Source organism: Melopsittacus undulatus, chromosome 4, assembly GCF_012275295.1.
Source record: "Melopsittacus undulatus isolate bMelUnd1 chromosome 4, bMelUnd1.mat.Z, whole genome shotgun sequence".
NCBI classification, from domain to species: domain Eukaryota; kingdom Metazoa; phylum Chordata; class Aves; order Psittaciformes; family Psittaculidae; genus Melopsittacus; species Melopsittacus undulatus.
Window position 1 is genome coordinate 101,249,797 of NC_047530.1, and position 16,418 is coordinate 101,266,214.

At 38.1% G+C, this 16,418-nt stretch overlaps 1 protein-coding gene across 3 annotated transcripts in view; it reads left to right on the top strand.

The window, feature by feature from the left end:
• The window catches only part of ADD3 (adducin 3), a 100,086-nt gene extending 84,309 nt beyond the window's left edge, over positions 1–15,777 (top strand). For 2 of the 3 annotated variants that reach the window (XM_034061429.1, XM_034061432.1), the window contains 13 exons: positions 1,271–1,409; positions 2,884–3,035; positions 3,152–3,232; positions 4,261–4,410; positions 5,322–5,465; positions 5,554–5,652; positions 6,681–6,863; positions 7,685–7,942; positions 8,876–8,995; positions 10,277–10,366; positions 11,535–11,658; positions 12,561–12,656; positions 13,375–15,777. In XM_034061429.1, the coding sequence (XP_033917320.1) occupies positions 1,271–1,409; positions 2,884–3,035; positions 3,152–3,232; positions 4,261–4,410; positions 5,322–5,465; positions 5,554–5,652; positions 6,681–6,863; positions 7,685–7,942; positions 8,876–8,995; positions 10,277–10,366; positions 11,535–11,658; positions 12,561–12,656; positions 13,375–13,673 (1,935 nt within the window). In that variant the 3' untranslated portion in view covers positions 13,674–15,777. The remainder of the gene's footprint in view (positions 1–1,270; positions 1,410–2,883; positions 3,036–3,151; positions 3,233–4,260; positions 4,411–5,321; positions 5,466–5,553; positions 5,653–6,680; positions 6,864–7,684; positions 7,943–8,875; positions 8,996–10,276; positions 10,367–11,534; positions 11,659–12,560; positions 12,657–13,374) is intronic. The other variant, XM_034061431.1, reaches the window with a different exon arrangement.
• The last annotated feature ends 641 nt before the right edge of the window (positions 15,778–16,418 follow it).

Consider the following 16,418-nt stretch of genomic DNA (forward strand, 5'->3'; position numbering starts at 1 on the left):
GGTACACATGATCCCAACATGATTACTCCAAGGAAGAGCATGGCTGTCTGAAAGCTTGGATATTAAAGTGTAGTCATATCCATGACTAAGCTGTCCAACTGTGAGGCCATATCAAGCAGAGTCTTGATGTTATATTGGGGTAGCACTCTCTCAAAACCTGTTGATGAACTGACTATGTCATGAGATTGGTGAATTTTACCCAACAAAGAGGGTGTTTTGGAGCACTGAATTAAAATTCAGTGAAAAATTCCATTTACCATATAGAGCTATTTTCTTTAATTGTAAGCTTATACTGTGATAAGGAAGGCAAACTGAAAGGAGCAATTACATACAGGGAATAGCCTGGAGTTATAATAGGAGTCAGCTGTGTGGTTAAAGGCACCAAATGTCTTTCTGTAATGAACCAGCAAGAGCATTCAGAATACACCTCAGCTCGTGTTGTGTGCAGCTTTGCATACTGCTGATTCAGACAAAAGCTGGAAGCTGCTGCCAGGAAAACATGAGAGGGTTAGAAAATATAAACCATAAGGAAATTCTGAAGGAACTGAATTTACTTAGTCTAGAAATGTCAGGACTGGGGCAGTCGTAGGACAGGTGTTTGTTGTGGATAGTGGTTAATCTGGCATCTGGAAGGAACAGGCTTTGTCCACAATGCGTAGTGGATTAAATCTGACACTGTGAAAACCTTTCTCATGATGTATTCTGCAAGAGTTTATCCCTTGGATTTGCAGACATTTTATGCAGGAGGGAAGGTGTTTGCCCTCTGGCAGAAGGAGAGAAATAGGGAGGAGGTGACATCCCAACTTCCCTTCTAGGTTTTTGCATGCCTGTGATACTACTTGAGCATGAATGAGCTCCAGTTTTCCAGTTGTTTATAACTTTATCACAATTTGGATGGATTTTCAGAAGGATTACTGAATTAAAAGAACATCCAGCACTAAAACCTGATTGAATGTCCAGTACCTCTTCCAAAACATGAGAAACTCTTTAATTATTGATAAAAATTATTTTTGTTGTTATTTACAAAAATACATTTTATTTTGTTAGCCCTCTGTGACCAAACTCCTTCCTCCCACCCCAAAAATTGCCAGTACTTAGCATACAAAGTTCAGGTCGGATGGTTAAAGTTTGGCAAACTTATAAGCAGATAAAAACAAGGTCAAGGGGGAAGTTTCACATAACATTAATAACAGGCAAAGCTACCAGCCCCACCTATAATTTACATCTATCAAAGCCAAGTTGCCTTGATGATTCTCAAATGTTTCTACAGGCTTTTAGAGAAGATCTGGAATGCCTTATTCAGGAACAGATGAAGAAGGGCAATAACCCCACTGGACTGCTTGCGTTACAGCAGATTGCTGACTACATTACAGCAAGCTCTTTTTCAGGTTTTTCCTCATCTTCACTCAGTAAGTGAATTATACATCATTGCACTTTTGCTCTTCCTTTTTTTTTATTAGCAGGATTTAGTGATGCTGGGTTTTCCTCTTTCTTTGAATGAAAGTTCTGTCAAAGCCTGCTTCAGCTGTGAAGAAGTACAGATGGTGGCCTTAACTTTGCTTTTCAGGCTTCTTTCTCTCAAATTCCTCGATTTGTGTGGTGATATCCAAGATGTTTGGCATCCTCACACTCAGTTATTGTAGAATTTGCTAATAAAAGTTAAACTGAAGTAGGGAATGGAACACCGTGCCCTGTTACTATTAGCTGTTTAACACAAGCATAAAGTGAGATGTGAAATACATAATCATTAACATTGTTTATTTTCCTACTCTTGCATATAAATTGTTATTTAAGAGAAAGAGGGGGGAGAATAGACTGTCAACGTGAATCATTACATAAACAGCTCCCACAGTTAAAACAGCTTGTAGTATGCACTTTAGTTACAAAGATGTCGCCAGGATCTTGCAATAAACACCCAAGTTCTTCTTTCCAAGTCATGAAGAACTCAAACATTAAAGTCAATTTAAGTTCTGTGGGTGGACATCATATGGGAGCTTACAAGCCTGAAGTACAGCAGCAGCTGTCAGCATTCAGAATCTTTTGAGAACTGGTCCCGAAATGACACTTCAGAGTTCATTTAACAAAACAAGTAGAAGAGAACAACAGAGAATCCAAATAATCTCACTCCATATCTCTGCTTGGTTAGTGAGACTGTGGGGCCAACTGTTGTGTCTGCTGTGTTTGCCCAGAGATTCAGACTGGCAGCCTAATCTGAAAGTGCATACTCTTTTTGTTGAAAACCAGAATGACTTTTACCTCTTCTGGTCGAAACTTTCCCTGTCAGCAAAGGTTGGAGCTCTCAAAGGGATGTCATGCATTCATGAAGGGGAAAGAAGGATGTTTGTGTAATCACAGTTCAAAGAAATAGATTGATCTCTATAATTTCACTGTTAGGAAGTGGTCTAAGTGTTTTCTTCATTAGGATTAAATTTAAGTGCTAAGACTGAACCGTCTTTTCAACTTAGTTTTTCTGGTGTCAGAAGTGCAGTGGGAGTGTGTTCTCCTGTCATTTACAAAGTAATCCGTGAAAGTGCTTCATTAGTGACAAATGTCTTATGGCACAGTTCCAGTTCTAAATAGGGTGTTGAATCAGGAGAGAGCTTCAAATCTGAGCAGTATTTCAAAGGAAACTTTTATTTCACTTCTCTCGTCTTTGAAAAAGAGATGAAAACTGAAATTTGGGGTATGATTCTGCTGTCTTAAAGTAACAGAGGTGTTGGTAAAGACCTTAGAAATCCCAGCAGTGCAGTTCCAGTATATGGATTGTTGGTACTGCTATGCTACCAATCAAAATACATGCCTTCTGGAAAGTCATGGCATAACTAGGAGTTATTTAATTGTCCAACTGGTCATCATCTCTTTGGTTTTTAATCTGTTTTTCAGGCCATGGGATGATTACACCCATCAATGATCTACCTGGGGTAGATACCTCCTCGTTTGTTAAGGGAGAAAAACTTACTCGCTGCAAGTTAGCCAGTTTATACAGATTGGCGGACTTGTTTGGGTGGGCACATTTGCCAAACACCTATATCACAGTAAGTATTTTAGAGACTAAAAACTGGAATCTTACCTACTCATTTAATTGAATTTCCCCCCTGTATAATCCATGTTGAAAAATAGATCATTAATCCATTTTCTTCCTCCTTTGCAGGTAAGAGTGAGCAAAGAACATGACCATATTCTAATCATTCCAAGAGGTCTGTCCTTTTCTGAAGCTTCAGCTTCTAATTTGGTATGTGATTCACTTGCTGTAATAACCAGCAAGGCTTAACCTGTTACCTAAAAAACTTTTGTGGCTGCTGAAATGGTCTTCTAAACTATAATCATGCTGTTATTTGGATTTTAATGTTTACCCACCAGATGAAAAGCTGATGAACTATTTAGATACTAGCATCCTTTGTCCTTTCTTCTTGGGTTTAGCTCCGCTTTCTGTTGCTTTGTCTTCAGCTTCAATGAGGAGTAGCAACGTTTTGTTTTCCCATCTTATGAAGCTCATCAAATAGCCTCAGTGTAACAACAATGTTTTTATAACCTGACAATATGGTAATACATATGAAACGACTCTGTAGGAGTAGTGTTAGTAGAATCAGCTCTTATCTTTATACATGGGGAAATAAAGTTGAATAATCTCCAGGCCAAACAAAGGAGCTGGGTGAAGTTACAGATTGGCATTTAGGCAGTGGTAGCTGCTAAATCATGCATCTTTCAGTGCAGAACCTGCCATATGTTCTCCGTGTCAGTATGTATCTGTAAAGAAATTGCTTCCTTGAAAGGGGTAGCAGATTGAGACTGATAGCATTACACCAGCAAACACAGAACCAAAATACAAACAAGAGAACAAGACTTGGTATAACCCTGCTGTTGTTTTTGTGGATCCTGAAATCATTAGTTTAATGTTCCCATGAAATTAAAAATTCCCTATGCGTTTAATTTTCTTATTGGAAATTTCTCAGTCTGAACTGTCTTCAGCTTTAAAATGTAGGAAATGTTAATGAAATTCACTTTTGAAAATCAGAAGCAAGGAAAGGTCAGTTATATATGTTGTATCAGTGTCTTATCTTCCATGGCTGGACTTCCAACAGCTATCAAGGGTTTGGACAGCAGGAGGGTTTATTGACACACAAATTCATGGTTTCTCCTATTTTTTTAATGCTCTGACCCATGAATATGTGGGGGGAAATTTGGTACCAAGTGAGAAAGGGAGGGTTGTCAGTTTTTGCAAACTGTTTTAAGTACTGTTCCTTTCTTTGATTTTTCCAGGTTAAAGTAAACATCCTGGGAGATGTAGTTGACCAGGGAAGTACAAGTCTAAGTATTGACAATGCAGGATTCAGTCCACATGTGGCTATCTACTCCACACGCCCTGATGTCAGATGTGTAATACACATACATACCCCTGCAACAGCAGCTGTAAGTCTTCTTTCTTGCATAAAGAGTAAAAGCAAACAGGCTTACCTCATTCATAACTTAGAGCACATTTCTGAATCTGAATCACTGCTCACAGCAGTTTTATTTTTGTTCTAGCATTGACTCTTCACTGGTAAAGAAAGGTGTGAGGTTATCAAATAAGCAGGGAAAGAGGGCTAGGTCAGCACAGGTACAGGGTGCTCAGGGTGCTCAGGTACAAGTGTACTTGGGTTAGGTGCTGTAAAATAATACATAGTTTACACAGGATTCATTTATAGCATCTTAGACCATATAATGTGCTGGATGCATCATCATTTGTGGAAAAGCTTTTGGATTCTCTGCTTTTCTGCATCATTTGCATTCTGCAACTTCATTTTTAAGTGGCTTCATTAGTAGTTATATTCAGCTTGGATTACCTTGCTATTAAAAAGTTGTAGTTAACATAGAAGCTTAAAACAGTCTGTATTGTAAGGAGACTTGAAAAGAATTGGTTTGAGATAAATAGATAAATTCTTATTATTTTATATTTAAATGCCTACACATGCATTCCTTGACTATGGACAAAAAAAGGAATAACTTCTTTTATACTATCTTTCTGAAGTTATAAATGTGGGAAAGAAGGAAGAAACATTAAGTAGGCTTATACTGAGAATTAAGCATGGATGCAAATCACAGAAATTAACTTAGCTGGGATAATTTGTCTTTTCTTGTAATGATTGTCCCTACGTTGAGTAGCAGCAGCTCTGTCACCCTATTGCAAATTAGATGGGGGGGGGCAAAAATAAAAGTATTGTTTCTAAGCTTAAACTATAAAGAGTTTGTATGTCCCCTAGCAATACATCCTGCTAAGATGTGGGGCTTAAGGATTGCATGTTTTGCTAATTATCAGTAAGTAATTAATTTTCATGAAACAGGTTTCATCTATGAAGTGTGGCATCCTTCCCATATCACAAGAGGCTCTGATTCTGGGAGATGTTGCTTATTACAACTACCAGGGATCTCTTGATGAACAGGAAGAGCGAATTCAGCTTCAGAAAGTTCTTGGACCCAGCTGCAAGGTATTCAACCTCATTCACGCTCTTCATAAACCATTTGCATGTACTGTGACAGTTTCTACCATTTGACATTAGTGTCTTCATTTACTAGGTATTAGTATTGAGAAACCATGGTGTGGTAGCACTGGGAGAGACACTGGAAGAAGCATTCCACTATATTTTCAATGTGCAACTGGCCTGTGAAACGCAGGTGAGAGAGAATTTATATGTATCTTGTTTCAATAATTTCTGCTGTTGAGTTACAAATTACATCCAGATGGGAAGATCTCTAATATTACAGAATATTTGTGACTGTGGAAACCAGTAATCATATACCAAGTCAGAGAAATTGGAACAATCAGGAAAAGAGAGAAGGAAGAACACAAATACAGTCTTCCTAGAAAGAGTGTCACTTTAAGTGACACTCTGAAGGATACAATTTTGTTCCATGCTGTGGAGAGTGAGCTTCATGCAGAGAATCTGTTGGATATTAGGTTCAGTGGTGCTCACTGCATGTGGGAAGCATGAGTTAAGATCTCTTGACATCCAGCTTGTTTATCAAAGCTGAATGTTGTGACAAGAAAAGAAGCTTCTCAGTATGATCACAAATATTTGTAAAACCAAATAAACAAAAGGTCTTTGGAGCAATGGTAGAGGATAGGGTATTTGCAAAGAATGTATGTCCCAAAATCAGTTATTTCTGTTTTGTCAGCTACCTAGTTAAGTATCTAGATATTATCTATAAAGTGGGGAGAGAGACCACTGAAAGGGTCTTCACCTTCTATAACTCTTGAACACACCCCCAGAAACTTCATCCCTTTGCTCTTGTTATCCAGTGACCCTTCCCTCCCAAGTAGGCGATTGGAGGTGCAAATGGCTGTCTCCCACTCCTTTCCTTTCCTCCCTTTCCCTGCCATTTATGTTGCGTTTGATCACTCATACATGTTGAAGTAGATATAAAAATGAAGTTTTTAGTCTTGTGATGCAGGAAGGACCTTTTTAAGGTACTCTGGAAGCTAGTGTCTGAGTATACACATCTTAAAGTGCAATTTTTATCAGATATTATCATCCTTTCCACAAGAATCACTTGCTATATGTTTTAATGCATTTTTGCACAGTAGAAAACTAGCTTGAGAAACAACTGCAACATATGTTTAAGTGTGTTTCTCCTGTGAACTCAGAGAAGCAGAGAATCCAAAAGCTTTTCCACAAATGAAATATACTCATTCATGTCTCTAGGTTCATGCATTAGCTGGAGCAGGTGGGATAGACAATCTCCTACTACTGGATTTGCAGAAGTTCAAGCCTTTCACACATGGTGTGGCAGCTGCTGGAGGTGGTGGGGTTAATATGGCTTCACAACAGAAATGGAAGGTTGGGGAGCAAGAATTTGAAGCACTCATGAGGATGCTGGACAACCTGGTGAGAGCATGTTAATGGCATTATCCATATAGTCTCTGTAAGCTCTGAGTGTAGGATTAGCTTCTGTAAAGCAAATAGTTGTTTGTGGTTTCATTGTGAATTTGAAAATGAAGATGGAGTAACTATTATTGTATATGAAATCTCTTCTCCTTGGTTTAGGTCTTACTATGTCACTGTATCTGACAGTAGTATTATGTCTTCATAAGAATTTGTAATGTTTTGAACTTAAATTTTGTCCAGCCCATCTCACAAACACATTTGCTCTTTACAGTAGCTTAACAGTAAAAATATATTTTAAAGGCTACCTAGTAAATAGACTGAACAGATTCCATTTATATTTTTTTATTCACTCTAATATTAGGAAATAAGAGGAAAACTTATTATTCTTTGAAATATCTGTTTCACTGCACCCTGAATTCTGGAACAGCCTTCAGTGCAAATAAGAGTGAGGGGTATGAGAGAGTGTCATCAATGAGGATGTGCCATTTTGCAAGGCAGATAAATGTCCTCATGAATGCTACCTAGGTCACAACCTGATCAGGGATTCATTTGGTGATCATGCGTTCACAAAGGTAGGAGGAAGGTGAAGTGTGAGTTGAGTCCTGTCCAGCTGCTGCTATACTGTATTTTAAATGGGTCTCTTGAATGCTAATGCTATGAATGAATGATGAGCAACATCAGTAGCCTGTTCTCTGAAGAGCTCACTGGACCTCTAATGCATATAAGAGAGGCACACAAAGCTTCAATGACTTCTTTGGATCCCTTTTTCTGATTTTTTATTTTTTTAACATTTTTTCCCTTTTTTTCCTCCTCCTCCATAGGGATACAGAACTGGCTATGCCTATAGGCAACCACTAGTCAGGGAAAAACCCAGACACAAGAGTGACGTGGAGATCCCAGCCACTGTGACTGCCTTTTCCTTTGAAGATGATACAGTCCCGCTTTCCCCCCTGAAATTCCTAGCACAGAGGCAACAAAGAGAAAAGACAAGATGGCTGAATTCTCCAAACACATACTTGAAAGTTAATGTGCCTGAGGAGTCCTGGAATGGGGAAACCAGTCCCAGGACTAAGATCACGGTAAGTAGATTTTTTTAGGGGGTCACGTAGTTTTTGCGGTACTTGAAAGTAAATTACACATGGTTTATATGAAGAAATATTTAACAGGATTAGCAAATAAGTGTATCCAGAAAAGACAAATAGGCTTTGAGGAGACTTAATGACATTAGTACTAAGGACCCCCTCTGTTTGGTGCAGGGGGATGTAACTGTTTGGGATAGTAACAGTTTAGATTAAATCTAATAATGATTTCCTTCTTGTTACTAACTTTTCTGATTCCTGAAGTAGAAAACAGTTTTTCTACTGTATTTTTCTGTGCTATTAATTACCCACCAAACATAGTAAGGTTTTAAATCACCCGTGGGTTGTTCTGTTCTCTACCGATGTGAGATACAAGCTCTAATTCATCTCTTAATTGCCCCTTTCCTGTTTGTGAGCCTACTGAAAACAGACTTCGAAGAGTCTGTTCATGCTGCTGTTTTTAATGATGATCAAGATTTTTCCTCCTCCTTTGGTTCACCAAGATGCTTTCACTGTGTTTGCAGCATGGAGAGAGGTGGCTCTTTTGAAACTACACTTTGTTATTTGTTGTCAGGTTACTCCCAGTTGCACAGTACAACTGTAAAAACGTCAGCTCCTCCTGCTGGCAGGCTAGCGAGCTTTTAAACTGAAGTTTGGGAGAAATGCCCTCAGCAACTGATTTAAACCCCTGCATTCTTAAGGAATGTATTTCACTGTTTACAAAAAGCAATCTTGATGGTACATGTTTAAATCCTCTTGGCAAACACAAACCTGCAAGGAGCTGGGATTATTTTGTGGGTGGCATGTGGAATAGAGAGTAAAGTCAGAAAATCCTTTCACTGTATCTCCTTTTTAACACTAGGACAATGCTGAAAGTTGTTCCACCCCTTCATGCTGGTGTGCTTAGCTTTTTTTGGTTGTTTTTTCTTTAAGTGGATGAAAGCTGATGACTCCTCCAAGACTAGTGGAGGAACGCCAATCAAAATTGAAGATCCAAACCAATTTGTTCCTCTAAACACAAACCCAAGTGAAGTGCTGGAAAAGAGAAATAAGGTAAAAGTGTGATGAAATGAAAGTTGTAATATTCCCAAATAAAATTATATGTTCAAATGATGATCCACCACAGCAGTAAAATAACATGTTCAAATGTTCTGATTTTGCTAAGAAGTTTCTTACCTTTTTTTGGCACTAACGAGCATTTATTTAAATGTCTGATATACATGAAATCCATAAATACATATGCTATATATATATATGGAAGTCTTGAATGAAATAGTTTGATAAATGATGAGTATTAACTCTGGAAATGATAGCTTGGGAATGGTAAAGCCTACTATTTAGCATTATATTTAGTGAATAATTAGGTGTCAGCATGAACCAAATTGCTATGTGTCATCTAGAACACGATTCAATCTCAGACTGTAATATCACTCTGTTCTGTATTAATTTGACTAGCAATTATTAAGGTGGAATTTCTGTGGTCCAGTCTGCTTCATAATGGCAGTAAAAAGACAAAATGGGAGATCATTGTTGGAACTCTCTCTATCCTCAAATATCTCACTGCTTTTCCCTTCCAGCACATAAGACACTGACTGTCAGAATGGCCAAATACTCCACCCTAGACATAACTATATTAACAGATATTCAGGACACTTTCCATTTGATTACATGTTCTTTTCTTTCGTGGAAAGCACCATATCAGTGTCCATGGGGACTGAACTGGAGCTAGAAGGAGAAACTCCCTTCCTTAGAAGTGGAAAGACACCCACTAATCATCTAGAGATTAATAGTACAAGCCCCAGAAAATGATTTTTAGATTTATGCATGTCACTGTCTCATTAGGTAGTTCATTCCTATTTTTCTGCTACAGATTTTATTTTAATATGGTCTGTACTGGTATTTACATCTGATCTGTCAGTCTCTTAACACTGACAATGTGAAGCTAGGGCTGTTGATTTGGGGGAAATCGTGAGCTAGTCGCAAAAGGAAAACTTTACAAACCTTTGTGATGGCAGAGATCTCTCTAGTTCTTTTATGGGATGGAGAGGACAGGTTCAGAGACACACTGTTTCTTAGAGCTCATTTCTAAATATTGGCTTCCATGAAGTGCAGGAGCTGTGATGAGGGTGGATATCTGGGAGTACTCAAAGGGCAAAACAACATATGTGTATCCAGAGGTGGAAGGAGAATTCTTAATTTTTAGGTGCAGCAGCATACATCTTGATCCTCCAGCCATTCACTGTGGGCTATGTTACTGGCTTTGTAAAGATGATGGGCATGGGATTTGTTAAAGATAAATATCTATTTCTAATCCGGTTTGTTTTCTCTATATAGATACGGGAGCAAAACCGGTATGACCTAAAGACAGCAGGACCGCAGTCTCAGCTGCTCGCTGGGATTGTTGTAGATAAAAAGCCAAGTTCGGTGAGTAAGACATAATTCATCGATTGACAAATATTTGGGTTATTTAGCTGCCTGTCTTTCAAACATCAGTTTGGGCCATTTTCTTTCCAAATGATTTGTTAGAACTGATTATTTTAGTGCCAGATTCTGGATGTGTAACACACTTTATTCATGTTTCATTTCAAAGGCTTGAAATGTTAGTTTCAAACGGAGATATGCATGGTAAGTTTGCCTATCATTAATATTAATGAAGTAGGACCCCTGCCTAAGACCATTTAAGCTAAAAAGGCTGAACTTTGCAATGTAGGGTGCCACAAATCATCTTTTCATCAGTCTGTGCAAATTCTGCTAAAGGAAATGATACTCAGAATAACTGAATTTAAAAGGTGGGATGGAACCATGTAGAAGGCAGCTTTCATTAGAAATGTTCTTCTCTTTGGGAGACCTGTCCACACTAATCTCTTCTTGAATAGAATAGACTCACTTCCAAACAGTACAGACATCTTTAATAAGGCTATCTAACAAACTGTGATGAATTGTAATTGGAATTCTATAGATCTACGAGGTTTCCAACTATCCATGAAATAGGACATCTGTTTCCTCATTTTGGTTTCCAGTATTCTTTTGTGATAACCCTGAGTTTGCTTATTTATTTCAGCAAGAAGAATATTTTGTAAATGAGTATTCTTTCTTCCTCTCAGAAGAGTGCTTCCAGTTAGGTTCCTAAACTGGTGAATGAGCACAGTTGCTTTCCTACAAAGAAATATCCTAGAATTTGGGACATTTGCAAAAACTATGAGAAACCTTATTTTTGAATCCCTCTTGCTAAAGAAGTTTTACTTCTCTGAAGGGTTTGTTAGTCCCTGAGGTGTAAGCTGTTGAGGCAGCTCTCTACTTTAAATCTGTCCGCCTTGATACACAAAACCCCCAACCCTCAAATATGATCATTCTGCTGCAAAAGGATGTTGATTTAAAGCTCAGTGCTTAATATCCGTTGCTATGTGAATGCCTATTAAGTGGTTAATTTTTGTCTGGATACACTTTATGGTTTTCTTCTGTATTCCTTCTCAAGCTGGTGTCACCAAAATTTAGGCAAAAAAAAAGAGACATTAACCGTGTACATCCTGCTTGGTTGTTTGCTGCTTTTGTGTTTTTCAGCTGTTAAATGTCACAATTTTCTCTTTCCCAGCCAATGCAATTTGAAGATGATGAGCATGCACCCCCAGCACCACCCAACCCATTCAGCCATCTCACAGAAAAGGAACTGGAAGAGTACAAGAAAACAATTGAACGCAAGCAGCAAGGGTTGGAAGGTCAGTAGTGTGTTTTTAAGTGTTGAGGTTGAGTTAATTTTTACTGTATAATTATTAGTTATTAATATGTACCATTGACAACTACTTTGAACTAATTGGTCCTTGAGACAACAGATTTTTTGGTTAAATGTTGGTTTGGGGTTTGTTTTTTTTCTTCACTTTGATTGGTGCTAACATTAAAGCAATGGAAGGCTTACACAGAAATGGGGTTGACAAAATCACACTAACATAATGACCTCTTTTGTCAGAATCATAGAATAACTTAGGCTGGAAGAGCCCATGAAGGTCATCTTAGTCCAACTTCCTCCTCAAAGTTGTTATCCAAGTTAGATCAAGTAGCTCAGGTCTGTGCCCAGCTGAGCAAAAGCTTACTGAGACGTTTGGTCTTGGCTTCTTTAGTTTGAATTCTGTTCTCCCAATGTGCAAGATTCATTTACTTTCACTTTTTACTTCTTCCAATACTACTGTTGCACAGGGAATTACTAATTTAGGGTTGATTTTCATATATATATATATATTTATTAAACAATAACGCTTACTAGAGATTCTTCTCCATTAATATTGTGCAATAAAATGATGTTATTATATATCATATTCAGGGCATAGCATAATAACTTACTGTAACAGCAAACTGTGTGACTTAACAGATAAAACAGATGCTACTTGGAATGCAACCCTGCCAATCTTTTTAACGTTTTCTATTAAAGAACTAACATATAATGATTGTTAGCAGATAAATGTGTAAATCTATAATTCTGTGGAGTTTGAAGTGTGTACTGTAACTTCTTGATGTTGTCAGCATGAACAACACAATGCAGAGCTGTAAATCCTGTAGCACTAGCACTGACATTCTTGCTTCATTTTTACTTTGCATGGCTACTAATTCAAATCTTGTCCTGCAGATGCTGAACAGGAATTATTCTCAGATGACGGTTCATCTGTGTCACAAATTCAGTCACAAACTCAATCCCCGCAAAATGTCCCAGAAAAATTAGAAGGTATTCCATGCAATTTCTGTACAATGCCAATGGCTCTTATAACCTGAGTCATCCACTCTTCTGCTGCATTCTTAAACTTGCATGAAGTCAATTGAGCTAAAAAGAGCCCACTTCTATCAAGTCTGGGTGGGACTCTGTCCAGAAAACTGTGTTTCCCAGTTCTTTTCTAATGCTTAGTTCTGGCAAAGAGAAACCAACACAGGTCTAAGTTTCAACTTAGATATTAATAAGGTGGAGGGAATCGATTCCATTTTTATTTTACTGCAAGTTTTAAGATAAGGATTTTTTGCTTAAGGCTTTTCCAGCAAAGTCTAAGAAGGCATTTTGAAAGGCTAGTTCTCCAAGAACACCTGTATGGAATGGCTGCATTTTCATAAAGTAGTCTCTTGCAGTGAAGTGGAATTCTGAATGTGCTTGAGACTACATGTATATGCTGTATATGTAGACTGTATTTGTATATACTCTATATAGCTTGAGCTGTACGTATACCTGCCAGAGATTAGATTAGTTTTTTCACCCTGTTTTCCTTTAATGACTCTTTCAAAGTATTGTCTGCTTACAACAAGTGAAAGTGTGGATAAAAGGGAAAAAAACACATCTAAGCACTTTAGGTTTCATTCCTTGGATCACAGTCCAGACTCACAGACTTTGTTTCAATACTGGGTTTTTTCTGTATGATAATGTACAGAAATAATCTCAAAATTGTCTGTTCCTTCAGAAAACCATGAAGATCTCTACACTCAGAATGCTAACCTAATATCTGTGGAGCTGCCAGTTGTGGTGGTGAACGGCAAGGAAGATGCACATGACGTGGAAGAAGATCTCACCAAGAGGGTCAGTCAGCTAACCACTAGTACTGTGGAGAGCGTGGAGATCACGATTAAGAGCTCTGAAAAGATAGAAGAGGCCCTGTCCCCTGAAGGGTCACCTTCCAAATCCCCTTCAAAGAAGAAGAAGAAATTCCGCACTCCTTCTTTCCTGAAAAAGAGCAAAAAGAAGGAGAAAGTAGAGGTGTAAGTGCAGTTCTGTTGCGAGGAGACATTGCACATTTTAAACGTTTAAGTTGACCATTAACAGCGTAGTGTTAGGGGTGTGCAGTAACTGGACTTTTAACCTAAACAAAAAGGAACTGGAAGAGGTTTAGCTTTAAGAAAACCAACTAAACAAACAAAAAACAAAGAAACCCTTTCATGCTAATTGAAAGTTAGTTCATCTCTCGCTTAACTGTGTCCAAAGTTGCTATGAGGATTGGAAACATTCATTAGTTTCATGTAGAACTACACTGGCAGGTGCTCAATTCCCATCATAGCAAGATCAAATACCATCACGGTATGCGGCAGCAAGTTCTGCTTGGAGTATTTTGCAGACCTTAAAATGATCAGTACAGCTAAAGTCTTCATTAAAGTTGCTGTTGAGTGATCATAGGACTTTTCAAAACTGCTGTCTCATTTGGTAACCAGCTCATACATTTTTGTATTGTGGTTTTGACCATATATTTGGGTTCTGTACCCCTGTTTGAGCGGGTGCATATTAACAGCACACCTTGAAATCTTTTTTAAGATTAGATCATATAGAACTATTATACACTGGCACATAATATTAGGGAAAAAACTGTGTAAGAGAAAGTTTATTTGGAATTATACAAAATGTCTAAAGAATTCCATTCTTCAATAACTTTTTTGCCAAATATTTCATTTTAGTGAAATATAATTTTTGAAGACTTCTTTTTTATTCTATCAGTTGGGGGTGGGGGGACACCCTTATTTTTCGAGAAGGGGGGTTTTATACACTTAACATTGATAATTTAGTTTAACTGGCAAAACAAAAAGAAGATTTTATATGTTCAAATGTTTGTATACCACTCAGTATAAAGGTATTATAAGCATGTGAACCAAGCATTTAATAGTAGAGTGTATTTAAGAATGCTTGGGTTAGAGTATACTTAAATATAATTCAGGAATCCAGGGACTTAGGAATCAGAAAATAAAAGCATATAAAACTGAACTGGATTCACGTTTAAAAATTCCTTGTGGGTTGTTTTATTTTTCTCTCGTGGTATTGCTAATGAATGAAGAAAAATAATCTCTTAACATAACCAAATGAAGGAAACAAAACTGTTAAAAGGGAAAGTGAAATAGGAAGAAAATAGGAAGAGACAAAAGAAAGTCAAAGTTTGGTGATTATTTTTTTTAAATATATGCTATGGATTGTGGGATATTTTTATTAAATCAGCAAAGTGACATTTCCATATTAGATGTTTGAAATCATTTGTATGGATTCATGCGGAGTGCAACACTTTGGGTTTCTTCTTCGCTTTCGTTTGAATTGTAAAAGGGTCTCATGAATCCGTGTTGTCCTTTGGGTGAACCCAGAGCAAACCAGAGCCTAGTGCCATGGGTAAGGGTGGTACTGCCGCTTACTCATTTTTACTGATGTTGTCATTTTAGTACTTTTACTGTGTTGTAAATACAAACTAAACCTAGAGATTAACATAGGGTTTTCTTCGCTGTGTCAAATCGTCTGTAAATCAGCCATTGCAATAGGAAGTCCATTTTAAAGATCCATGTGATTCCCAAACTGCCGGTTGAAATATTATACCATATATAATTGTTAAATATGGCTGGAGAGTGGTTTGGCATGCACCAATGTTGATTATAGCATGTTTGGGGGCTGGTTAGCTTTGACCGTGTAAGTGTGATAACGCAATGTTGGAATGGATCCTGGAAACAATTTTCTAGCTATCACTAAATACTGGAATCAGTGTTTTTAATCATAGTGGAGCCTTTCAGTTGCTTAACTTTTGGGGTTTTGTTTCTTTTCACGTTCTACATTCCTCGTGTTGTATTACACCGGGTGTAGGAACAGTAACCTGTGACCGACGCTTTTCCTAACTTTTTTAAGGATATATCTTAAATGAATGCAATGTGCATAAATATTTTTTAAAATGCAACCCGTGAACTATTTGCACCTTTTGCTAATGCCTCTATTTCCTTGCTTTGGCATAAAGAATGAGCCAGCCAACTCTTGTGTCCTGTGGAAAATATATAAATGTTATCGGAAATTGCTCATAGATGTAATGCTAATTAATGTTAAATCACAAATAAACAGTATTTTAAATAGATGGGTTGTGTAGAGCAGCCTTTTGTTCCTGCAGCACTCCTACATCACTCGATTGTTTAAAAGATGCTTTGACTACAGCTCAGAAAGCCAACCATATCCTGGGCTGCATCAAAAGAAGTGTGACCAGCAGGTCAAAGGAGGTGATCCTGCCCCTCTACTCTGCTCTTGTGAGACCTCACTTGGAGTACTGTGTTCAGTTCTGGTGTCCTCAACATAAAAGGACATGGAACTGTTGGAACAAGTCCAGAGGAGGCCACGAGGATGATCAGGGGACTGGAGCACCTCCCATATGAAGACAGCCTGAGAGAGTTGGGGCTGTTCAGCCTGGAGAAGAGAAGGCTGCGTGGAGACCTCATAGCAGCCTTCCAGTATCTGAAGGGGGCCTACAGGGATGCTGGGGAGGGACTCTTCATTAGGGACTGTAGTGACAGGACAAGGGGTAATGGGTTCAAATTTAAACAGTGGAAGTTTAGATTGGATATAAGGAAGAAATTCTTTACTGTTAGGGTGGTGAGGTACTGGAATGGGTTGCCCAGGGAGGTTGTGAATGCTCCATCCCTGGCAGTGTTCAAGTCCAGGTTGGATGAAGCCTTGGGTGATATGGTTTAGTGTGAGGTGTCCCTGCCCATGGCAGGGGGTTGG